Source organism: Cheilinus undulatus, linkage group 2 (genome assembly GCF_018320785.1).
Source record: "Cheilinus undulatus linkage group 2, ASM1832078v1, whole genome shotgun sequence".
NCBI classification, from domain to species: domain Eukaryota; kingdom Metazoa; phylum Chordata; class Actinopteri; order Labriformes; family Labridae; genus Cheilinus; species Cheilinus undulatus.
Window position 1 is genome coordinate 40533472 of NC_054866.1, and position 9420 is coordinate 40542891.

Sequence of the window (9420 nt, forward strand, 5' to 3'; positions counted from 1 at the left end):
GTACAGTTGGCTGTCCAAAACACGACGGGACGATGGCGCTAAACTTGAATAACAAAAACAGTGAACGCCCTTGTTTTAGTGGAGGAAAGATGATGACAAAGAGAGAAGTTAGGGAAGTAAAAGCGGTGCTGAAACGAAGGGATAAATTATAGAGCCCAATAGGGTCCAAGGAGATTACATTTTTAAAGTAGGCTTGTGGTAGTTTTCGTCTTAATGATGATAATAACAACTGTATTTATATAGGGAGAATTCAGCTAAAATGTGCCAGTTTTTGTAAATGGTCTATGTGACTATCAATTATGTCATGCACTAGATGTAATGATACCTTTATGCATAGACACAGGCCTCATGAATGTGTTTAAAAATGTGGGCAAGACTATTAAGATATCCAGTTTTGAGCTACCAGTGATTAATGGAAAAGCATTGTTATTTTAATAGCAAATTGAAAGCAGATATTTCTCTGATGTGCAATGGAAACAACACTGAAAACATGTCATGTATGAAGAACTATTTCTTTGAAAAATAGATCTTAAATTAAGCTGATCATGTTGAACACGTTCCTGTATGCAGTTGTTTTGTTTCTGTTTTATGTGCTGACTGTCCTGCATATGAGAATCATTAGTCAAAGATTTCCTTAACAATTTAACATTTGACAATGAAAATAACAAAAGCAGCAAGAGACAACAGCTTTGCTGCTATTGTAACTTTGCAAAGTAATATGCTCCAAGTCCACAAATTAAGCATTTAGGGTCTGCCCTGTCTTTGCATAACCCTCACTGATATCACCCCTCACTCTGTAATTTCTGCTTTGGTTGTGTTTAGATCTTCTTTCCTTTTCCTGTCTTTGTGTTGTCTCTTTTTTCTCTCTTAATCCCATTACTGTCTTCCTGCTGTACTGTCATGTCCTACTGTACTGTTTTCTGTTTAAAGCCCATGTAAGAGTGTATATTTATGTGGCAAATTTAGCAGAAAATTGTGGCCCTCTACGTGACTTAATAAGCTAAAACAGACCAGTGTCTAAAATGACTTTTTTCCAAAAAGTATAAGTTTCTATTCATATTTTAACTTTCTTTTAATTATAAAGAGCATTGCAAAGTAAGTAATCAAAGTTATTCTTCTTTCTTGGTAATTTTTCTAAAAATCTCTCTATGTATTAGTTCTGAGTCAGTTTTGTTTGCCACTGTCAGTTTCTGAACAGTTTTCACTCCTTTACTTCACATAACATTTTGTCCAGCAAAATGAAAACTGTTTATTGTCTATTGTTAAAGCAACAATATGATATCAGTCATTGTGACTGGCAGTTAAGGTTTAAGGGGCCAGGATGCTCCAACCTTATCTGGCCCATTTTACCTAATGGCCCATTTTATCTGAATTCTCCCAGCACTTTTCAAAACAGTTACAAAGTACCTCACAGCATAAAAGCAGACAAACAATAAAATAATAATAAAAAAAAAAAAAACAATAACAGCAGCAGGACATGAATGAAATGACCACAATAATCAGTCAAGAAGATAAAGGTTGAAAAACATTAAGATAAGATTAAACCAATCCCAAAAACTGATCAAATAAGTAAAAATTAAGTTAAAATTGGGTTAAACCTCAGACCCAGTGAAAGTACACTTGTATATTATTGTTCCACAGAGTGGGGGCCCCGACTGAAAAGGCCCGTCCCCCTTGGTCCTCAGCCTGGATGATGAAACAGTTCATACCTCGGAGACTGGGCTCGTTGAGGGAGAGGAGATCTGTAATGTAGTGGAAGCAAGACCAGAAATTGCTTTAAAAGTTATCATTAACATTTTAAAATTAATTCTAAAATTTAAAACTTATTACCTCAATCTACCCCTCCAAACTTTCTTATTTTTAAGTGAAATTTTGCAATAAGGTGATCTATTTTTTAAGCCTCATTTGGAATAATGCATAGCATAAAGTGATAATATTTCAAGTCACATAATCCTACTCATACCATATATTACTCCCGAAAAACGTACCCTTCTTTTTGCTCAAATAATATTTATCCAGTGTATCATTAAATGATCAGCTTGTCCATGTGGGCCTCATGTGGGTCCCACCTGTGAACTTATAAGTGGGATCATCATCAGGCCATATGAGACCCATGTAGGCCCCATGTGGACCTTGAGTAGGATCTCCTTGGCATCTCCAGAGTACCAATCAATCAGAGGTTACCAGAACACCCATTAAAAGTGAAGAATCTTAGTTTGTTTTTAAGGATGATAAAACTTAAAATAATTTCCAGCAAAGTAGTGAAATAAAAAATCCCAGAATTTCTTTGTTAAATCATAAAATCACTTGATTAAATGCAGATTATTTATAGCACTGCAGACAACATCCATCCAAATGTTGAATTTTTAATGTAACATATCCCCTGCTGAGCAGCTCACAGTAGACATCCAAATGTTGTACGTCTCCATAACCACAGCACCTTAGCTACGTCGTGCTGGGCTTTCTGCCTTTGAGCAGATACAGCAGATACCTTAAAGCAAAGTTTTGAAGTTTTCTTATAATCATCAGGAAGCCACTCACGGGTGAGCTGTCATCTAAGAAGCCATTGGAAAGGCTTGGATTACACAGAAAACAATCGTAACAAAAGCTACCATACCAGCGGTCAACAATGACAGCTAAAGGTAGGATGTGTTAAGAATAAAAATACAGCTTGGAATCTTTTCATTTACGTATTCCATTAACATCTGGTTTCGCTGCTCTTTAGGGACAGTGTACTGCCTATTTTCTAATAGAAAAGAATAATTACACAGTTTCCGAGTCATGTTCAGTATAATTTCTGTCATAGAGAACCTGCATTTTTCTTTGACAGCATTGTAAATGGGACTGTAGCAGTGTCATGCTCAATTTCCCATTTAATGCCCCTTTACCTCATGCTAGATTTGGTTCTTCCCTGCTCTTTAAATGTCTGTAGAGATGCAACATCTGTTGGGGATTCAAGGTAGAAACAGGTAAATCCTGTTTTTGTCAGAATGAAACAATACTAGTGCAGAGCATTTTTGAGCAGTTTAGCATGGGTACTATGAATATGGTCAAATTCATTTTCCTCAAGAGCAAACATTAGCAAGCATCAAACAATGCAACTCATATTTATGATATACAGTCAAGTACAATACAAGACTTTACAAAACAGTCAGTTACCAGTCTGACATTTCTCCTTCCTTAGAAGGACCCCAAGTATTTAGAAACTTTGGATGAAGAAAGAATACTTGATTTATTTAAGATCCCTTCAAGGCAAGAGATCATGTCATTTAACTATTTTTATATCACAAGGAAGGGAAGATAATTTCTTCTCTTTCCAGATAACTGTCTACTACTCCTAATATGATAATAATAATGATAATAATAATAATAATAATAATAATGAAGATAATATAATAAAACATAAATTTCAATGCTACCAGCAGCACCATGATCAAAAAGTGACATGTGTCATGTCACTAGGGGAGCATATGACACATATGGCAGTAAGCACTGACTTATGCCATACTCTTGCCTGCCATGCAGCACACTAGTGCCACCCACCTTACACCTGTCATGCATGTAACTGCTGTCAGGCCATAACCTCCTATCCCCCAAATGACCACATTTCAGGGAATGAAAAGAACGCTGTATTCTTCATATCATTTAACACTAATAAAACATAGCCAGCATCATTAACACTTTTCATTGGTTAAAATTTGTAAAACCCACTGACAGATGTAAAGGGGGACCAATAGCACTAATTTATGAAAAATATTAAAATCATGATACATTGTCTATGAAATGTATTCATCGCCTTGGATATTTCACTCTTTTACTGAGTTTATAAATCAATCGAGGTCAATATAATTTTGCTTTTATTAACCATAAAAATATTTTTAAAAACTTGTTTAATGTCAAAGTAAAAAAACAGATTTCAACAAAGTAATGACAATTAAATGAAATGTGTAATGTAGGGACTGTATTGATATTCTCCTTCAAGTATTTGGTAGATGAACTTTTGGCTGTGATCACAGCTCTGAGTCTGTGTGGATAGGTCTCAATCAGGCTTGCACATCTGGACAGTACAGTTTTACTCCATTCTTCTCTGCAAAACTGCTCAAGCTCTGTCTGGTTTCCATTACGAGCCTTCCAGGGCCGGCTGCTGAGAAGCATCCCCACAGCATGATGCTGCCACCACTGTGCTTCACAGAGTGTGTTTGTAGTGATGTGAAGTGTCCACGAACTATAGTCTCTCCTCTGATGGCCAAATCAGACCAAAGATCTAGGCAGATTTACACAAGTGCTCCTGACTTATACTTTGCAATAAACTTTTCACAGAGTTACTTGGAGTGTTCTTTTGTCTTCATCGTGTAATGGTTTCCAGGAATACTGATTAACCAGTGACTGAACCTTCCAGAAACAGGCATCTTTATACTACAATCACTTGAGGTCCATTCATTGCACTCAGGTGATCCCCATTTCACTAATTGTGAGACTAATTGGCTGGACCTCTGTTGAATTAGGTCAGTCAATTTAAAAGGGGTAATATACTTTACATGTTTTATTTCATTGACATCACATTGTAGAAATCTGTTTTCACATGACATTAAAATTTTTTTTGTATTTTTTTGTCAAAAAGCCAAATTATGTTGACCATAATTGATTTTTAAAATCAATAAAAGGGTTAAACATCTAAGGGGTGAAAACTTTTTATAGACATTGTATTAAAGCCTACATGTCTGCAAACTTGTGCTTAGACCAAATGTGATGCAAAATAAATAAATTTTTAAAAACTTGGCAATACAACCTTTTCAAAATAGTTGAGGTCATTTGACAGAGGGCGGTCATTTGACCTTATCCAGAATTAGAGAGTTTGTTGTGGTAATCTTACACTCAATGTGGCTTCACATTTAATTATACAGACAAAAACAGAGCCAGCTTCTCTTCCATTGGTTGTTTAAGGCAAACGTTTGTAGGTTGCTAGAACTCAAAATTTCCCTCCAGTGCCTCTTTTACACAAGAGCACATGGGAAATTTGGTTTAAATAGGCCATAGGGGTAAAGTCTAAGCTGAACCCCCTCAGTAAGTTGTGTTTGTTTGTCTGCATGTTTACTGACATGACGTGTTGGAATTGGTGTAAAAGACTATTCAAACATAGAGTTGACCATGCTGATTGTGTGAACCCTTCAGTGATTGGTATGAAAAACATGAATTCCTGGAAATAATCTAATGATATCTGTTTTTGCAGAGGGTAAACAATGGTGGGATCCATATGAAACCTCCAATAAGAGACAATTTATTTACCGGCCAAACTCAGCAGCAGAGACAGTGCTGTAAGTTCTCTTTGTGTGCCTTTTATTAAATTTCAGAATATACATGTAGAAGTAATGCAGGTGTTTGTGTGTAATGAAATGTCCATGTTGGTGCATAGCTGCTGGAGCCCAACGTCCACTTCATTTATAGACACCTTCTCACAGTCTAGACCCCTCAGTTCAACTGTTTATAACAAGGATTTTTGCTGGAAACCAGTCTGCAAACCTGAATGTATTCGCTCAGGGACAGCCTCAGGGCAGAGGAGAAACAACCCGCATCCCACTCAGGTTGGTATTTAGGCTGTATTAGCTTCAATCTTTAGATTTATACTCTCACAGCGTATCACAACGTTTAAATTATTTTATTTTTCTTTAAGTCTTTCATGATATGGAGGCTGCCCAGGGAGGCTACTCAAAGCTCCAACTATGTCAGTTTGCCATGGAGATGTCCTCCATCTGAAGGAGCAATCCATAAAGCCTTAACAGCCCAGTACAGCTCGACCTACAGGTGTGACTTCCTGGGAATGCCTCAAGGTAAGATGAGTCTGTTTGTTCTGGCTTGGCAACAGAAAATATGTCTGCAAATAATACTACACAAGCATGCAGGAAGGAACCATCACTTTTAATAACATCATTTTCTCTGCAGCTTGTTCTCTTTTTACTGTGTAACTTGTCTGACAGGTTATGATCATAGAAATAATGGCGGAGGAAGGTTTGCAGCTCTGCACAGCAGGCGTGAAGTGCTGTTCTCCACTGACACAGAGATGAGGGATAATTATCGCAAACCGGCACAGAAGTCAGACCTGCTAGGCCACAGCTACCACACAGATCCAGCCTGTCATGGAATAGGTACTATGTTGTAAAATAATATCTTAATTAAACCCAGCTGAACTCACCATCTTTGCACAGCAGGGGTTTTCCACTGAAGTTATTTGGAATGGTAAAGTTGTTACCCATTCTTGTTTGATCCAATCAGTAGTAAAAACCCAGAGGGACATCCAACAATTCTGTTTGATAGTACTACTGTAAAAAGAAAGGCATAAATCCCTGCTAACCTTTTCTTTTTTTGAGCTTTAACTAGATAAGGCTGTAGCTGGTAACTGGCTCACTGCATTATTATGTAGTTTGCTGATGGGTTATAGAAAATGAAGTTTTACTTGCACAAATTATAAAAAAATGCTGGCATAAAAACGAACATATTTGTTCCAGGTTTATGAGTGTTGTGAAGCTAGGGGCAAAAAAAAATATCCTTACAACTTATTTTTTTTTTGACCTGTCAGATTGACAATGAAAATCCAAATGGCTGTATTTTACATTAATACAGGTTAATATCAAAGAGGATAACATAAAAGAAAAGCTCCTGTTAACATTAAAACATTCTTATATATTCTCATTCAATAGTTTATGGTGCACACAAGATAGTTTGTTGGGAACACAAGGTAGTTTCTGGTGAACACGAAACAGTTTCTGGTGGACCAGAAGTAGTTTTTTGATGAATACAAAACAATTTCTGGTGAACATAAAACAGTTTCTGGTGAACACGAGATACTTCCTTGTAAATTCGAGATTTTCTGGCACACCTAAGATCAAGCCAAACTCTTAAGGCACTTCATAACCACATCCATACAAAACAGCGTCTTTAAAACATATTACATTGACTAAAATGGACTAGCACTCCTCTAGTCTTCTGACTGCTCAAAGCGTTTTTACACAGCAGGCCACGCCTACTATTTCACTCCATCTTCTCTACATTCACACACTGATGTCAGAGGTTGCTATGGAGAGTTGGCCATCAGCATTAGCTAATCCCATCCAACTCTACCTTCTGAGCCACAGTTGTATAGTTGCACTAATAATAAAAGTTGTACAAATTCCCACGACAAACCAAGACTTGCCTCAGGGCGTACTGGTGTGCCTTGCAACACCATCCTAGACACCCAGTAATACAGACAATTGGTATGTGAAGTCAGTTGATGACATCTCCGGTCACATGATGGGCCTGTTTGTCAGGTTTGACAGAGAGAGTCTGACCAGACACTCATATAAACCTATAACTGTGATTATTTTTAATGTTATGATGCCAGTGGTTGTTCTGAAGAGTCATCATTTTAAGTTTCACCCTCTAGACACTGAATTTGTGCTACTTATAACTGTTTAACAGCCTTTTATTTTTGTATTTTATACTTTTAAATCATTAAAGAACATAAGTTCCTACATACCACCATTCAGTCTGATGGAGTGTTTTCACCCAGAAGGATGAAGGCCTGCATCGTTAGGGCAAAATCCTGGATAGATTGCTCTTATCAATGTACTGTTGGACCTGCAGTATTAAGAGAGGTGTAAAATCCAACTCAACAGCAAAGTAAGCAAGCCAACAGTCCCCCTTTTTAGCAAGCAACATGGCAGGAAATGTTAAATTGCTACTAGGCTGGCTGTTATGGTAGTTGCTAATGGGTTATGAAATATAAACTTTACCCTGAAACACAGCCCTTATTTTTACAATAACAAAGAACAATCTTGTTTGCTGGGACTACTAAGAATGGCATGAAATATCAGGTAACTATCATGTTAACTAGCTAACTGGGGTTTGGAAACGATGTATTTAAAAGACTTACATACGTATAACATGGCAGTACAACATTGAAGCATTGCTTGATTTTCTTACCCTGCTCCTGACTTCAGAGAAAAATGTCCGCCTGCTGTGTAAATGTGGTAAATCAACCCTAATGATGTTTGTGTTCACCTCTGTGTATTTCAGTTCCAACTGTTGTGCAACGGCATGTCCATTCACAGCAAAAAAGATATGATTTAACAACCTACAACAGGTTTTATGGAAAGGGAGTTGTCGATGTTAAAGGTGTGCTGAAGTCTCTGCTGCCACACGAGCTGCAGCAGCTGAAAAGCATTTTACCTGAGGAGGGTTGGTACTAGCATGTGCTTTAAAAAATGTCTGAGCATTTTGTTCTGGTTTCTTACTGTTACTTTGACAGATGCATCATAGACACTTTGTGTGTTATGGTTTTGCAGAAAAAGAAGCAGGAAAAACAACTTCAAGCAAAGACACTCGACCAAGGAAAAAGTGAATAAACTTCCAGCAGTTGTTCATAATTCCTGCACAGCAGGGTGGATATCAAGCTGGCCAGGACCAGACTGAACCTCATATTAGTAGTAGGTGTTTCTGTCTTGTGTATAGTATTTTTCTTTGAAGGGAAAGCAAGAACATAATGACTATGTTTTGAAATTTTTTGTGAAATTTTGTGTTGAAATAATTAAACATCTCTGCTTAATGAAAAGATATTTGTCTGCCTTTGGTTTTCTACATGTTTATTTTGCTATCTGACATCATGCAAGCTGTCTGAGGATAAAAAACAAAGTAAAATGCATTTTTAAATTGATTTAACAGGCCTTATCACCAGCAGCAACACTTCCCTCAGTGTTTTTTCTGTTTCCAAGTCTATCCATTAGTTATTCCTTTAGGGGTGACATTTTAAATGAATGTTATAAAATGCATTTATTAACTGGATAAATTACTCTCTGATTGTCTTTTAAATTGATTTTATTTCATTGTACAGTGCACAAGGACGAGATGCAAACGAGATTTATCTTTCTGACAAGACTGCTCCTCTCTGTTAGTGCAGGGCTCAGTCTGTGAATTTTTGGTCTCAGTTGTCACCCTTGGTTTCTAAGTAACCGAGGGGCCACCTGCACAGCTCAGGTGTAACACTAGAGTTAGTGTCGGGTAGACTTGGGAGAGATCTGTCTGATTAACATCTGTTAGAAAGTCTGACTGAGGAAATGTGCTGCAATAAAGTCTGACCTTCATCACTTCAGCATTAAACCAGGATGCCAGTAGGGAAAAAGATTCGCTCTTCTTCAGCTTCAGGAAGATTAGAAAGTCAGCGTGTCAACAGGTATTGTTGCTCTCCTTATCTCTGCTGTAGTTAGCGTTTGCTGACTTTATCTTACCAGTTTTAACAAAGGTTAAATGTACAGGCTAATGATGTGTTGAAAGTTTGAGAGCTGTTTTGCATAACAATGCCACAGATACACCTTCTCCTTAGTGTTATCAACTTTTAACCCCAAGCATCATATATCCAGGGCTGCACGATGGTTCAGTGGTTAGTGA

General features: G+C 37.3%; 1 protein-coding gene across 1 annotated transcript; it reads left to right on the plus strand.

Annotated features, from left to right (window-relative positions):
* Positions 1-5018: 5018 nt before the first annotated feature.
* On the plus strand, positions 5019-8496 carry LOC121526182 (testis-expressed protein 26-like). The gene is given in 7 exon segments (XM_041812624.1): positions 5019-5315; positions 5414-5582; positions 5672-5828; positions 5976-6143; positions 8053-8214; positions 8322-8363; positions 8366-8496. Coding segments are annotated over 7 exon segments (885 nt in total). The 5' UTR covers positions 5019-5211; the 3' UTR covers positions 8449-8496.
* Positions 8497-9420: the final 924 nt, after the last annotated feature.